This window comes from Glandiceps talaboti, chromosome 21 (genome assembly GCF_964340395.1).
Source record: "Glandiceps talaboti chromosome 21, keGlaTala1.1, whole genome shotgun sequence".
Classification (NCBI taxonomy): domain Eukaryota; kingdom Metazoa; phylum Hemichordata; class Enteropneusta; family Spengelidae; genus Glandiceps; species Glandiceps talaboti.
The window spans coordinates 9,798,103-9,814,039 of record NC_135569.1 but is presented as its reverse complement, the minus strand read 5'-3'; the positions used below and the strand labels follow the sequence as shown (position 1 = coordinate 9,814,039).

Here is a 15,937-nt window from a genome sequence, read left to right as displayed (position 1 = left end):
TTAATCCAATTCATTTGTTTACTTTCGCTGTTTGTAACAAGTTTCTCCTGTCAATGCTTAGTTGTCTGCAGTTGTATCTCGCATTATAAAACAAACTAACACAAATTTGAAGGTGTACACAATTATAAATTGAAGCCCTTCAACTGTACAATATTCTAGGACCTGTTTCGCATATTTAGTGTGTTAAACTTCTCATTGAAGTTGTACGTAATTCCACCGCATGCCACAAACCAAACAGCACTCGACTGCATACCATTATTCATGAATATGTTTTGGTTTCACTTCTTAAATAAAATACGCACTGTGTGATATTTCATGCTCCCGGTGGCGGACAGGTGATTGTATTCGACGATTAAATTCACATTTTCTTCCGCACGTAATTCGTCAACAATTTAATTTTTGAGACAAAAATTATAATTTGTTCATTTTTAAGAACGACATTCTGACTGCATTGATATTACAATAGTAACTAAAACCAAAACAGCTGATCAACTCAAACAGCTACTAGAGGAACTAGAAATGGCGGATAATCTCAGTATAAAGTAATGTTTTTTTTTAAGGTACCAAAAGTTTACCAATATGTCGGTTCATTACCTGTGAGTGTTGTTTTTGATTTTAAAAATCCCGTGTATATTCAGTACATCCACTGTAAATAGAAGGACGACTTCAATCTGTAGTTTACACCAGCAATCCGATACTGCTATCGATTGCAGTCTAGATACGTATTCAGATCGACAGCCAGCTGTGTCAGTTTACAGATCTAGTAAATTATGATTTTCTTGACTATGGTTGATACTCGAGCGCTGAGAATTAATAACAAGTGCACGTACCTCTGACTTGTTTTAACGCCAAATATGACATATTGTGGAACAATCTCGCGAAAAGGCTTCGTCTTGTGATACCGACCCAGACACCATGTTTCGGTTCGGGTTAAAGGTCGTGGCGGTGTGTACGCAAAGTTGAGATAGTGGGCCGCCCAAAGTTGCATTGTGAGTGGACAAAATGCCCCTATTCACCGTGTTCGCCCATAAAACCACCGTACACCCACGTAAACGTTTGTGTACCGTTGCAATCACTATTTATAGCCTAGGCGAGCTTTATATTATAATAGAATTGAATGAGTACAAACCCGGTATAGAACAAGAAACAAAACGTAATGAATGCAGGACACGGTTTGATTTTGTTTGTTGACTACAGTGCAGGCACAGGCTATAGTGACCTTCTGTGTTATTCGCTCATTGAATAACGTTATTGAGTGTTTATTTTTGCAAATTTGGCGAGGCGAGTGTTGATCTTGGAGAAGGCAAAGGGACCCATGATGGTGCAAATCGAATATGTATGTCGAATATGTATGTTGCAGGGGTGGATGGAATCGGAGATGAACCACTGATTAGGCTATCTTAGTATCTATTTAGTATTTGTCCACTTGTCAGTTTGATTTGATTGAGAAATTGTTTATTGAGCAGGGAAAGTTGGGGATAAGGAATAGATTTGATGAATTCTAGCGTATTCAAACTCTGATTCATACTACTCACCTTAAAACCATCGGCGACACTTCATGTGACGGATTTCATTTCTTCGTTCAAAAACTGCTTTCTTAATAGCTCCCAACATACACCACAACTCACTGATTCGTTCAAAGAAAATTACCGTAACACATTAATATTGTATGAACAGTTTACAATTTCAACGCGACGTTGTGAATACTTTCTTTTCAGACAGGTTATTTCTGATTCGAGATGTTTCTAAAAATGGCAACCGGTTCTAAAAATAGCATATTCTTATTTGCATGATAAAGGCGTTGGATAAATCGGTACTTTTTTTTTCAATTCAAAACGAGCAATCAGCGATTACAGTGAAAGTGTTTAGGTGGCGGCAAGACTAGGGCTGAAAATCAATTATAATAATATTAAATTAAAAACAAAAATATTCAAATACACGTCCCATCATAAAAACACCTTTTAGACTTAGGCCTAACAAAAAAATTATGTGGTTCCGATTACGCTCAATTTTAGAATAGGTGGGGTAGGTATATATTTTTTCTATATGAGAGTGTCTAGTTCAGGTAGTTATGTTTTCCGTTGTTTTCCATATGGTCTCTGTGTTATCGATTTCTTCTCACCTTCTCAGAGTTTTTTCGCGATTTTTTTTTTCTCGAATGCGTAAAAAACCGTTTAGGGTCAGCAGTAAAAAAACTAGATGGGGTAGGGTAACCGGAACAAAACAATTTGTTTAGGCCTTATGTACACTTTCTGTCTCACTACACATTTCAAGTATTCCTAGTGTAATAAAAACCCTCTTCAGTGTGGAAGACAGTTTATTTTCGGAATAATAGAGATCACCTCTTTGCTAAAAATAACTGTAAAGGTCAGCACACGAGCTTAGCATTCTTCGATTGCTAAACAACGCTGTCAGACAACGCGTTAATGTTTGACATCCGCAGACAGGTAGATCGACAAATATAATTAATTGCCCCCACTCCCTGGGTGTCATAGATCTAGGGCATACAGCCATGCACTCCCCCGCCTACACATCCATTCATCCCAACGGATTCCATGATTATCACGATAATATAGGTGAACTACATCAGATAATTAATGATATTACAATTATTTTAACTGTTTATGATAGTATTTTTTATAGTGTTAAAATATACAAGGATGTCAATTTCAGTAATTTACATATTAATATTTACTCATTTTACATATTTAGCAATGTATGTTGCTAAAAATGGGACTCCGAGTCTATCTAAAAAGAAGGCACGTGAACGCCTGCAGGGTCAAGGGTCAACCATGCGATAAACAGGTCTCGTAACCTTTGGTACACAGGTTTGTTAATTTACACTGTAGAAAACTGGAATGACTAATCTGTGATTTAACAACACCGTTTTATGTGGAAATGACGGTCTCTTGATCTCCAGAGATTTCCACATATACATATTAATAATACTCTGACCATTATAAGGGAACGAGCAGAATTTACGACGGGGGGGGGGGGCTGAGGAGAAAATATTCTGGTCAAAACTCGCAGCTCTCCCTTCGCGATATCAAAATAAATTCATGACCCACTCCCGAAATGAACCCAAGATTTTTCGTAGCCCCCTCCCAGCTACAGAGATTCTATCTATCTATCTATCTATCTATCTATCTATCTATCTATCTATCTATCTATCTATCTATCTATCTATCTATCTATCTATCTATCTATCTATCTATCTATCTATCTATCTATCTATCTATCTATCTATCTATCTATCCCTCCCTCCCTCCCTCCCTCCCTATCTATCTATCTATCTATCTATCTATCTATCTATCTATCTATCTATCTATCTATCTATCTATCTATCTATCTATATATATATATATATATAGATAGATAGATGGATAAACTACACGTGGGCTGTAATCTATACTTTGAGATACTTAGTTGGCAGAGTTTTCCATTACAATTTTGATTTGGGAGAGCAACAATTTTCTCCCCAGACCCCCTGCCGTAAATTCTACTCGTTCCAGAAAGATCCTCGGAAATACTGGTACTTTGACGAAAACTCCAACCTATCCAAACAAATCAGGGGGTCACCATATAAATTTTTAGTCTAGAGTTAGTTAAATATCAACAAAGAGGTTTACAGTGTTCGAAAGTATCAATTTTTGGTACATGTATGTGAGAAATAATTTCATGTGTTATTTTACACAATGTTTGTCTGTAAAGTACGCCGTGTGACCGGGCGCCCCCACTCATCTGTTAACCCCTTTCACATGGCCTCTTGAGGGCGAAGCGACATAAAATCAGGTCTGAATACCTGGTTAGAGCTGTCTGCCACTTATACGAGACATGATTTACCAATTTGTAGAAGTTAGAAAGTATACTATAAAGTAACTAATATTACAGGCTGTCGGTCCCTTAATAGGTATAGGCCTAATAACAATCCCCGTGACAGTTTTAGTTGTAAGTTAGACACTAGTTTGCTGTAGTATGTATTATGTACGTACACCGCAATTGGGGTCTTATTTACGGACTGTGTCACTTCAATATAATAATAATAAAATGAGGAGAAAAAACCGAGAAGGAAGGGGGGGGGGGGGTTTCAACATATCATGGGGAGAGTACGACCGGTAAGCCAAGGTAGAGTAGGAAAAAGAACAAATTTTAAAAGACACCGAGGAGCGCCATCCCCTCCACCACCCTCGCCTCCGTCGCATTGGCTTGTGACTGTGCCTGGTTGGGACCCAGGACCTAATGGCACTGCCCCTCCCCCCCTTCTCCAGATATACAATGGTGCTTTGTAAATCAGCATACAAATAGTTCAAGTTTCTACTAGAGTTTTTATTGCTAAAAAGACAATTATACAATTTCAGGTGTATTTCTTTACAAGCAGGAATTAATCCTTTCAAAGTTGAAAAGTTTCATTTAATATGCATGTGACTGAATTCCAGAAAAAGTGGTGATCTGAAACTTAAGAAAATTGCCGAGGAGCACAAATGGTCATCGAGATACAATAATAAATAATAAGTTAAACTTGATAAATGTATCAATGTCAGTGAAATGATTGGCGGTTTTGTCGTTGGCGTGTATAATAGTGAGCTAAAGTCACTGTCGAGTAAACAATTTCACATTCAACATTTTGGAGTTTGACTCAAATGTAATACTTAACAATAAATAGAAATGTTTGAAGATGAAAACCGAAGTGAAATGATAATTGGGAACCAAACCTCTCGTCAACAGAGGGCGATATGCTAGTTCTTTATCACCTAACCCAGATCGCAATTTTTTTGTTTTCTACTTGAACATATTCTGAATTTAGAAAGCCATACTGCGTTGTGCTCCAGACGAATTCTCCTCTTCTATCGGTGTTGGCGTAGTGACTTTTTAGCATAATCTCGTTGTCGTCTGCTGCTAGGTGGCAGGGTTTCCCGCCCTGAGCTGGGCTCCCCATATGCAGTCCTTCATCAAAATATCTGAAAGTCGAAAACGGGAGAAACGAATGAGAAAGTGTAATGGCTTATGATATCTATCATATTTAACCTCAGGCCACCAATTTTGATTTTATATATCTTGTGCTTTCCTGAAATACTGAGCTCACATTTGCACTAGTGCTGTTCAAAACGAATTGTCAAATTCGTAGAATTTACCGCATCAAGAGAAACTACTTTGCTATGGGACGGCTCGTCGAAGGGACACTTTATGTCCACCCTTGCAGTTGTAATTAACAAGGCCGTCAGGGATTGGCTGTTGATGATGCTTTATTAAAGCACATTAGTAGCTCGTCAGTGATTGACTGTAGTACGAAATCAATGCAAATTTGGTTTTTGCAATATTAGTATCGGTAAATTTCACGTTTTCATGGTTATTTATATTTGATGTTAAAGGGGCACAAGCTGAGTTTAAAGTCTTGGGGGGGGGGGAATTTAGCTGCATATTCAAAAGCCAATCGTAGCATTTTACGTACTGAAATATATGTAACCATCACTTGCAATTGACTGAACGCAAAGAGCCAAATACCTTATATCAAAAATATAACTTACAATACGAGCCAATGACGTAATTTTTGATACGTATGAAAAAATGTCATGGATAGCCCTAAGTACTATGCAATCTATTGTTCTAACAATTGAAGACAATTGTAATGTTATTGAAGGTATGCATCGACATGCAGTATACTAGAAGAATTTCATTTAGATTTTATGTAAATATTTCACTTGAGTGAAAAAAAAACAACTTGTAAAATAAGTTGTGTCACTTTAATAACAAAATTGAACAAAAAACAATTCAAAATATAGACCTTGACGCGAGCCGTAAATCTAGTACAAATGTATGAAATTTACCTGTACGCTTCCTTGGCGTTGTAACCCCAGCAAATAATTTCTGCAGTAAACTTTCTCTTTCGTCTGGTTTGTCGTATAATATTCCACGTATAGTCCGTCTGTATTTTACTGTACGACGACCATGTATCCTCAGTAAATAGCCTATTGGGTTTATGTTTAGGGAAGCTTGCATAACCGTCGTCCGTCGTTTGCCAACTTCCCTCATTTGCATAGAAGGTAAAACGAATTTGTTGACGACCTGAAAAGTAAAAAAAATATAGATTTTCAAAGGCCTGTCCAAGCAAATACAATAAGAAGTATGACAAGTGAAACGGAACGAAACCTGGAGTGACAGAAATCTTACTAAAAATTGCTGCGTTTCTTTGTCTGGCTCGTTGCAAAAATCTTACCAACATTTGCTGAGAATTAGTATTATGAACTTGTTATATTATCATATATATCAACTCACCAGAAATAAAGAGATCTCTGATGATAGCGTTATTGAGATGAACACCGGTTTCGGCACCCATTCCATCTTCCAGCTGCACTTCCTCCCTCTCGTGGATTTTATGGAATAAATTAGCTTCTCGTGGATCGACGTTTGAGTTGGTGCATTTCCTTCCATTCTTTTCTGGGCATATCCAGGCAAAGTCGTCGGTTACCCTAGCAACGAGAGTCCAGCCACCTCCAGCTGATGTCATATCACAGTATACTTGCATGGCGTTTTGTTTGTCATCTCTGTTGTAGATAACAAAATAAATATGGCATGTCGTCAAACATAATGATACTATATACTACATTGTCATAAACTACTGTCCTTTTTACGGCAGCAACTATTTCCCTTAAAGTTACGGCAGCTAGCGCTACCTCACATACGTTTTCCATTGTGTGACTTGTGACGTTTCAATATATGCCCTGGCTTGCGAGAATGCAAAACAAAAACTAGAGGGCAATCAAAGCACAGCCATCCACAACTTGAATTATTCTTCAAGCAAAATCCAAAAAGGGCGCCCTCAATAGATGATGTTAGAAATTCACAAACTTCTATACACACAAAATACAAACAAAGGGCCAAAGTTTCATCCATCAGTGAACGTTTGAGACAAATTACAATACATACGAACAAACAGGGATGACATAACCTCCGACCATCATCGCTAACGTTGACGGAGGCAACATTGCGCTTCTTCTAAACTGTAGGAAGGTAAAGTTGTTCCAATACAAACTACGAAGATATCTGTCCTCAGGACTATTCAGAATCGAGACATCAAAGTATTTAGAGTTGCACTTTTTGTTTTATTAGACTACAGCAACTTCAAAGTTGTCTTGGGAGCCCCTTTTACGTCTTATCAAAATAAAATTTCTTACCCATGAAATGGATTTATCCAGTACATATCATCGGCTTTGATTCCTTCATTAAAACGAGCATCCAGACAACTCTTTGGAAGGCGGTTAACATTATAATTACTAGTTACTGGAACTGGCATTGGATTGAGATTGGGATTGGGATTGGTCACGTCCATAGGGGTCGCAAAAATTGGTCTCCAGTGTTGTCCATTGCAAATATCAAGACTGTTTCCTATAAGATAAATATTTTTACTTTGTTACATTCCATAATTTCGAATCTGTGCAAAGAGTGTGATTTCTGCATTGAAATAGTGCATTGTGAACGCTCGGCTTCTACATACTGTAGATGCAATGCAAAGTTGACATACATACATACACACACACACACACACACACACACACACACACACACACACACACACACACATACATACATACACACACATACATACATACATACATACATACACATACATACACACACACATACATACATACATACATACATACATACATACATACATACATACATACATACATACATACATACATACATACATACATACATACACCACATACATTTACATACATGTACATACGTACGTGGTACATCTTTGGCTATTTGATGAAAATACTAAAGTTGCAGCTAGTGTAGGTTTAAAGAAAACATCGTCTCTGCTTAACTTCACTGAAAAAAATGGGGCTTAAAAACAGGCATGTCGTAAGGTGCATGTTAGATAATAGGGAAATGTGGTCAACTTTTAAAAATATTTTTGCCAGTTACTAGTAGTCTATTTGGCTTAGTGTTCATTCGACAGTTATAATCACTCACTCAGGTCGTGAGTGAATATTATTGAAAACATTTTTTAAAAAAACCCCATAATTATGTTCTTTCAGTGTGTGGAAGCGACCTACAAGTGAGTCTCGGATTGGGAACAGTCGGGTGAACACTATAACACACGGACATAGACTTGTTCTTTAAAAGAGTGAAAAAACACACCAGAGACTTGCGCCAGTCTATGTCCGTTAGCATACAATTTACATACACACCTGAATGATGAAGTCGAACCATTCCTATATTTCCACTATGACATTCTGCCTCAGTTGTTGCAAATTGAACCATAAGTGGGCCGTCCGTTGTACAATAACCTGGGGATCCTATTTCTCCCTTTCAAGAGGAAAGAAAAGTCTTGTCATCAACGCTGAATACATCAGTGATTTATTTTGAAACCAAAAGATAGAATACAGCCTAGCTTAGGACCGCTTGAGGGATGGCGAACGTGCACGTGTGTGTTACGAAATGTTGAAATGAGCAAAGAAGGCACTTACAAACATACATAAATCCATATTTGGTATTGTCCCACAGGACCTAGTTTTAAGGGAGAATGCACCTCGGGGACAAATTTCACTGAAAAACCGAAGTCTAAAAAAAATATCTCCAAACTTTGCAATATGGAAGCTTAATTGTTTCTGATCCTTTTGAAACAAGAAAAGAAATTTTGGGTCCACCATCTTGTTTTCAAGGAAATCTAATACATGTAGTTTATTTTCCATAGGCCCTGTTTAACATAGTATTCGGCGGCCATATTGGATTGTGAGAAGGCCTAATTTTCATAATCATTTCGATATCTCTATTTCAAATATTTGTACGTTGACCCAATTTTATACTGATTTTAATGACTGAGAATGCTAGGATTTGTGTTTTCTAAAACAGAGTAACTGCAAAATGTTTAAAAGTTTATTTCCTCATTGCATTTTTCTGCTACAATGAAAACAACAGAACATTTTACACCATCAACGCGTCCGGTATGTCATTAAGCTTAGTGTAAGAGGACACAGACACTTCTGACGCCCTACCTTTCGTCCCTGTAATCCTACGGATCCCTTCCTTCCTGGCACACCAACAGGACCAAAAGACCCCTTCAAAATACAAAATAAAGTGGGTTAATGTTAACAGTGTACGGTGGTTCAGACTAGGCAAACAAATTGATAACGAAATGAATGAGGAGAAATATTGTAGCAATGACGACACTATTACCTCCAGTGTTTATGCTTCATCTGCGGTGGAAAAAGAAACAGTAAAGGCTAGGTTAGTCATTCTTTTTTCACTTCTTTTGCATGGCGTACACAAGAATTCTTGGTCTTAGGCCTGTGTTTAGACGGAACTCTACAACACGTTTATGGGGGCTCGTTGTTGATACAGAGAGCATGGAGGTATAAGGGGAGAGAGTAAGCGAGGGGGGATAATCTTGTCACTATATGTATAGAAATTGTTGATAATTTCATCTTGAAAGTGAAAATAAGGGAAAATAAGTGTACGTGTATATGTTAGTGATACTTTCAGTTCATAATCATACTTTAACAGTCCCAATGACTTAGAAATGACAAATAAAGTCAGAAGGAAACTTGAATCATTTGTTTTCTCTAAAAATCCCAGATTTCAGCAATAAACGATAATATTTATTCGTGGGGTCGCCATAGTACAATCTGTGACGTTGTGAGATCATTTTTCTAATCCTGCCGTTGATGGCGTCAATTGTTTTTATTATTTCGCCTGATTGACGAAATATAGGGACGGTCGGATCATGAGAAATGTAAGTAAAAGACAAACAGATAATTTACAATATCCACTTTAAAAAAATATATATTTTTCTTTAATTTGATATCTATAAATATTTCATGATGGTACAAATGTCGTTTGAAACAATTTTTTTAATTTTTAATTTTATCAGTTGAAAATTTCTACTCAGAGTATAAACATGTCTTGGAAAAGAATCCCAAATTTCACTGACGTCTGGTTAGCATCGTCAGGGTTGTCAGGTGCACTGACGAGAAACATTAGGGAAAATTTAGGTTCCACTTCCGATAAAATGTTTGGACACTGTGAATAGATATTCATGTGATACCGTGAATGAAGAGTCCATGAACATTCTTTATCAATTTTCGATTTCTTGATAAACTTCGCTTACCTTTTCGCCTTTAACCGTGAAATCACCGCTTGTCGTGAAAGTCACCGTTCCTAGTCTAATGTGGCCGTCGACTGGTCGGAACACCATCTCAGCATCTTGTTCAGGTCGGAGAGTCAAATTGGGATTGTCTGTTGCTCCTTCTTTGTCACCCTTCAGACGCACGTCTCCATTATCGTGTAAACTAATGAAACACAATAATGTAAATTTCGTTATATTCCACCTTAAACTACAAAATGAAATATTTATCAATCTACCTGCCCTTCTACCCACCCACCCACCTACCTGCCAAGATATGAGCTAGATTCCTATGTGTGGTTTCGATTGCAAGTCTGAACGATTACCTACCTTCTAGTTTTTCCTCCCATAAACTTGTTAAATACATGCAGTTTGAGAAAAAATATGTCAGTAATGACATGGCATAAACAAATCCAATGTCATGACCCTCTGATCTCTTCTTGAATATCAAACCTTTACTACCTAGTATTTCATTGGTCTTGCCTACCCACCTCCGAATTATCAACCAATCCACCAAAACCTACTTCAAGTTACCTACCTACATTACCCAAGGCTAACCAAGTTATCGAAATTACACATAAATATTTGCGCTTAGCTAAGTGAGAAGCAGGCGACAGCACAGATCACAATTGATTTACAACACAGTGCCCTCTACGGACACATTCAGAGAATGAGACCCTGTCAAATTTCCATGAAGGTAGTTTGCATAACTAAAACAGTCTTGTGAAAACGTTTTCCTGATATCTTTTGAAACAATTAAAGAAACTTGGTCAATGCTCATCATTTTGTTTCGCAAAGAAATCGGCAATCTATAATTTTCCAACAGTGTTTGGTAGCCATTTTGAAGAAATAAGAAATGCGAAATCTAGAGATTATTTATTAAGAATATACATAGTGACACCTTAGTGATGACCCCTCACATTATCATAATTTTAAATAAAAGTGGGGTAAAATTATTTTTAACACAGTAAAAGCAAAAATATACAAGGCGCATGTACATGTACATATAAACTGCGGTCATATAAAAGTCAGCGTGTCATATAGGGGTTATTATATAAAGTTTGTGTCTGTATACATACTGTGACCTCAAGACTAGGCAGAGATGAATATAGTACGTACAGGAGTCATAGGATAGTATTGTATATACAAAATTATGTAATACTAGATTTAGCCGATCAGACAGCAGATGCAAATGTTACTGACAGTTCTTCAAGCAACCTTGTGACAACCCGTGTTTAATGAAAAATATTAATATTATGACCTATAAAAAGTACGTACAGATAGTATCAAAATATCAAACTTATTACTGTATTAGGGTTAGCCTGAAAGCATACATTTCAAATAATTGTGTCTTTCTTGTTTACTCGAGAGCTTGGATCACTGGCGTCTCTCCAACGTCTACATGAAAGGTTGTGATTTCGAAGCCTGACGTTGTCAATCATACTTTACTTGGTTTTGTTGATGTTCTCTTTTTTCGACAGGACCTGTCAGTCTTTTCTCATTTTTAAAAAGAGTTTATTCACTTTTTTTTGCGATCTGTCGCAAAACAGATCACAGATTACAAAAACATCACAGGTAACAAAAACAGATCACAGATTACTAAACATCATAGGTAACAAACACAGATCACAGATTACAAAACATCACAGGTAACAAAAACAGATCACAGATTACTAAACATCACAGGTAACAAAAACAGACCACAGATTACTAAACATCACAGGTAACAAAAACAGATCACAGATTACTAAACATCACAGGTAACAAACACAGATCACAGATTACAAAACATCATAGGTAACAAAAAGAGATCACAGATTACAAAAAAAAGCCAGACCTCGGGTGAACAGATCAGCAAAAAGAGAACACACTAAATTCATAACTAAGAAACTCATGTAAATTAGTCACGAGGACGACTCATGTATATATTGTGTCGTCGATTTGTTACGTCTGTCGGTGAGTCTTAATGCTTTTATTCAATTATGACCTTATTTTCAGGTTACTAAGAAAGCTAAAAGGGATCCTGTATACATATTGCATCATCTTGTCTGTTTACTGGTATTGTTTAGCTTCCCGCTATCTTTCAAATAAAAATACAACACGACAACGGTTTCTGTAAAACTATTATGTATCACTCGGAGTTTTTGTTCAGAGTGTTAAGTCGACCGGAGTTCCGCAGGTATTTTTTCAGGGTTCTGAGTCAATACGGTTTGGGAAACCCATATAGGTTTGCCTGATCCCTCCCTCCCTCTCTCCCTCTCTCCCCCCCCCTCCCCCCCCCTCTCTCTCTCTCTCTCTCTCTCTCTCTCTCTCTCTCTCTCTCTCTCTCTCTCTCTCTCTCTCTCTCTCTCTCTCTCTCTCCCCTCTGTTACAATGACTTTCAAACCTTTGTGGAAAAACACATGATTTGTTTCCAAAGTAAAAGCCAGCCGTAAGGCCTAAATAAATAATTGTTTGGTTCCGATTCACACAATTTTTTTATTAGGCCTAATGGTGTGTATGGGTCTAAATAACGAAATGAGGAAAGGTACATAATATGAGATGGTCCGAATATAAAATGATGAAAAGTATAAATATTACACAAATATTACTTATCTTGTCTTGTGGTCGCATTTACTTGATAAATCATGAATTCAATAAGCTTACGATAAACTTGCATCAGTGCTTATATATACAAGTATACATGCCACTTTTGAAAAAACAAAAATGAATTTTTTAACTCAAATATTTAAAAAAAAAAAAATTCTAAAAACTCAATCTTTCATACATTCATATTTTGCGGAGTTTTATTTTGTTTTGAACAGATGCACAACCTATGTCCCAGTGGAAGAAGTGAGACTTTTTTCAAATTCATTCGAGAATAGTTTGAATGGTCATGCGAGCAAGTCAAATATGACCTACATGTAAGCTTGTGACCTTATGTCGAATTCTTGTACAACTTAACTATTGCATCATCTGTAATCGTTTGCCGGTGGTATCAGAGCTTCCCGCCAAATTTCCGACAACAGTCGCACCGGTTTTAATTTTGTGATGTTTTCTTAAGCTTGTCGTTCAATTAAGTGATTTTGATATTTCACTAATTTTGTAATAATCTTAAAAAATGCCATGTGCTGCATCATATTAGTTATATTTCAATGTGTTTCGTGGATACTCTAATCAGTTTCTTTCAGATTGAAAGTTTTTGAATCTTGGTACTAAAGGACACTTTCCCATTGAGAAAATAACATAAAATCATCAGAAAATACACCTGATGGTGTGATAGTGATACAAAAAATTTTGGTGGATTTATATTATTATTAAATAAAATTTTGAAATTAGTAACTATTTATTTGTGATTTTGCAATAAATATTAGTAGCTGACCATAATACCCTAAAAATGATAATTAAACTATCGTAACTATTAATTATGCAAATTCATGCATGACTTATGGTTAATACGTCCTGAAAAAAATGAGCAAATATTATCTCCATATTCAGTTTTGTTTTAGTCAGGATATAGTCAGAAAAGAATGCACAAATCACAGAACTCAGTTTTGGGATACAATACCCCAAGTTTAGTCTGTTATTTACATGTTATATACCTACACCGTAACTGCCATGCGGTACATGATTGATAGAGACATCTTAGCGTTACATATTACCGCTGACACTACTAGTAGTAGTACTATGTAGTACAATTACTATTGTCGCCAGAATTATACTACAAACTTTTTTCGGATTTTAAACATGTTGTTAATATTTGACCCAATAAGTAGGTCGATCTTTGCTTGAATTACTTAGCCACCCACAATGGTTTCCATCTATGGGATGTCTACAAATTCATGTTCATACTACGAACGATTCACACGCTTTGTTTTGGTACGGTCGTAACCCACGTGGGTTATTACTACGTAGTAGTAGTAGTAGTAGTAGTATTAGTAGTATACAAATAGCATAAGGACACTTACCGTGGAACGAATGTACTCGCTGCACGTACGAGTGGAGAAAGTGAAGTTATTACGAGTAGTATAACGATGGCCCACCGGCAGCTGTATCCCGTACCTTTCATGTTTTCCGATAGACTGTCTCGGCACGAACAGCAAGTCGTGTTGAAGAAGCTTAACCTTAAGTGTGTAAGTTTTAAGCTGAGAATAGTGAATGATCCGGAAAGATGTATTGCACGACATCGTCGAGTGATCATGTACAAGGAAAATTAAAATAACAATAACGAGGATAATTGATTGGTGAATGAATATGACACACGCCTCAATTCCGTTAAACATGTTGGGAGAAAATTGTAGCACGTGAACGGTAGGGAGTTGAGGAGTTCGCGCTGTATTTCATGTCGTTCATGACGTACACGTGAATGTTTCGTGGAGTCGGCGTGAGACGTTCTTTGGCCTGGCACATGCTACAACGCTGGACATCACACTCACTTCCGTTGAATTGTTCGGGGTCTGAATAAAAGTGGAAGGACGTTGAGATTATTTTAATGCAATTCATGTAATCAGACTTTGGAAAGTTAAAACCACATCTACTGATTAAATCAGTGATTGAAATTCTGTTGGAGAATTGTTGACGTTAGTTGATGTACATACTAGGCTTTAATAGTTGAATAAGCTTAATTCTAAAAAAAATTGTTTGGTTCCGGTTACCTGACCCCACCTAGTTTTTCACGCCGACCCTAAACTTGTTTTTACTTATTCGAGAGAAAAATAATAAAATCAAAAACATTATGAAGTCTCACAAGAAATAGTGGATGCCGAACTGACATCAACTTAAAAAGACAATATAAAACTGTTCTTCCAATCTGTAATGGCTGTACATCTGATGGGAAGAAACACAGGGAAAACAATGGAAAACATAACTACCTGAACTAGACACTCGCATATGAAAAAAAAAAAATAATGAAATAAAAAATCTACTTACCCCACCTATTCTAAAATTGAACGCAATCGGAACCACCTTTTTTGTTAGACCTTTACGTACAAGCAAATATCTTATTTAAAAATATGTTAAGGGGGCACAAGCTGAGGTAATATTTGTTGTAGTATTCTATTTTGTTGACCATACTTAACAATTACTTGGAACTGAACTAACATCTGTTAAAACGTCCGATGACGTCATTTATCATACGTTTAAAAATGTTCAGGAAACCCCTACTATGCAATCAACTGTTCTAACAATGCTAGAGGACAGTTGTAATGTCGTAGAAGGCACGCATCGAAAATGACAGTTTTTTGGTATGAAAATACGATTTTTCGTTAATTCTATTAAGTATTATATTGAAAAATGTAACTAAACTTCAGGGTCATACTCTTTCGGGGTGTTTTAAATTCTTCAGATTCCAAACATAATTTCGACAAAATTCTACACTCCTATCGTTAACATTGTTAACCTTATACTAGAATGGTTTAATCGAAGCTTTATGTGAGTATTCTCACTTATAAAGTCAGCCTGTGTCACTCTAAGTGTCACAGCACAGTTCCCAATTGTAATAAGTATTCCATTCCGGTGGAATGCCATTCCTAAGTCAGGATTCTGTGAACTGGTTCTTTGATTTGTATTTTGAGAACAGGTTCGTGTGCGATAAACAATAGGCCATTCCAAAATTTGCCATGGATGGTGGCGCTCTACTTCCTGTCTGTGTGTACCTATACCTTGGGGGGTATACATGGTATAATTTACTCAGTTAATCATAGAACACTGCTGCTTTCCTTGACGTCTGAACAATACGAAAAACATCCCTGATTTACACTTCTACAGAATAGCAAATGACAAAGCTCTTAAGAAACGGTACAATGAGGTGATGATACCCCCAAT

General features: G+C 36.7%; 2 protein-coding genes across 3 annotated transcripts in view; both read right to left on the bottom strand.

The window, feature by feature from the left end:
• Positions 1-1,704, bottom strand: part of LOC144451117 (guanine nucleotide-binding protein G(s) subunit alpha-like) — a 17,637-nt gene extending 15,933 nt beyond the window's left edge. The window contains exon 1 of one of the 2 annotated variants that reach the window (XM_078141889.1): positions 1,536-1,704. Coding sequence is in view for 1 of the 2 variants with exons in the window: in XM_078141888.1 (XP_077998014.1) it covers positions 831-861 (31 nt within the window). In the remaining variant the exon portion in view is untranslated. Of the gene's footprint in view, positions 1-830; positions 908-1,535 lie in introns of those variants that run through there. The other variant, XM_078141888.1, reaches the window with a different exon arrangement.
• A 2,932-nt stretch (positions 1,705-4,636) lies between these two features.
• LOC144451186 (uncharacterized) lies at positions 4,637-14,183 on the bottom strand. Its single transcript, XM_078141985.1, has 8 exons — positions 14,083-14,183; positions 10,121-10,301; positions 9,009-9,071; positions 8,202-8,319; positions 7,173-7,383; positions 6,274-6,542; positions 5,826-6,063; positions 4,637-4,958 (listed from the first exon to the last, which is right to left on the bottom strand). The coding sequence occupies exons 1-8, from the start codon at positions 14,181-14,183 to the stop codon at positions 4,748-4,750; spliced, it is 1,392 nt and encodes a 463-aa protein (XP_077998111.1). The 3' UTR covers positions 4,637-4,747.
• Positions 14,184-15,937: the final 1,754 nt, after the last annotated feature.

What these genes read in the sequence shown, in the direction of transcription:
- LOC144451186 (XM_078141985.1), bottom strand. Translation starts at nt 14,183, where the DNA reads ATGAAAGGTACGGGATACAGCTGCCGGTGGGCCATCGTTATACTACTC. An exon ending in TGGATAAATCCATTTCATGG is followed by an intron (nt 6,543 to 7,172) that starts GTAAGAAATTTT and finishes TATCTACAACAG; the next exon opens with AGATGACAAACAAAACGCCA. An exon ending in AACGCCAAGGAAGCGTACAG is followed by an intron (nt 4,959 to 5,825) that starts GTAAATTTCATA and finishes TTCGACTTTCAG; the next exon opens with ATATTTTGATGAAGGACTGC.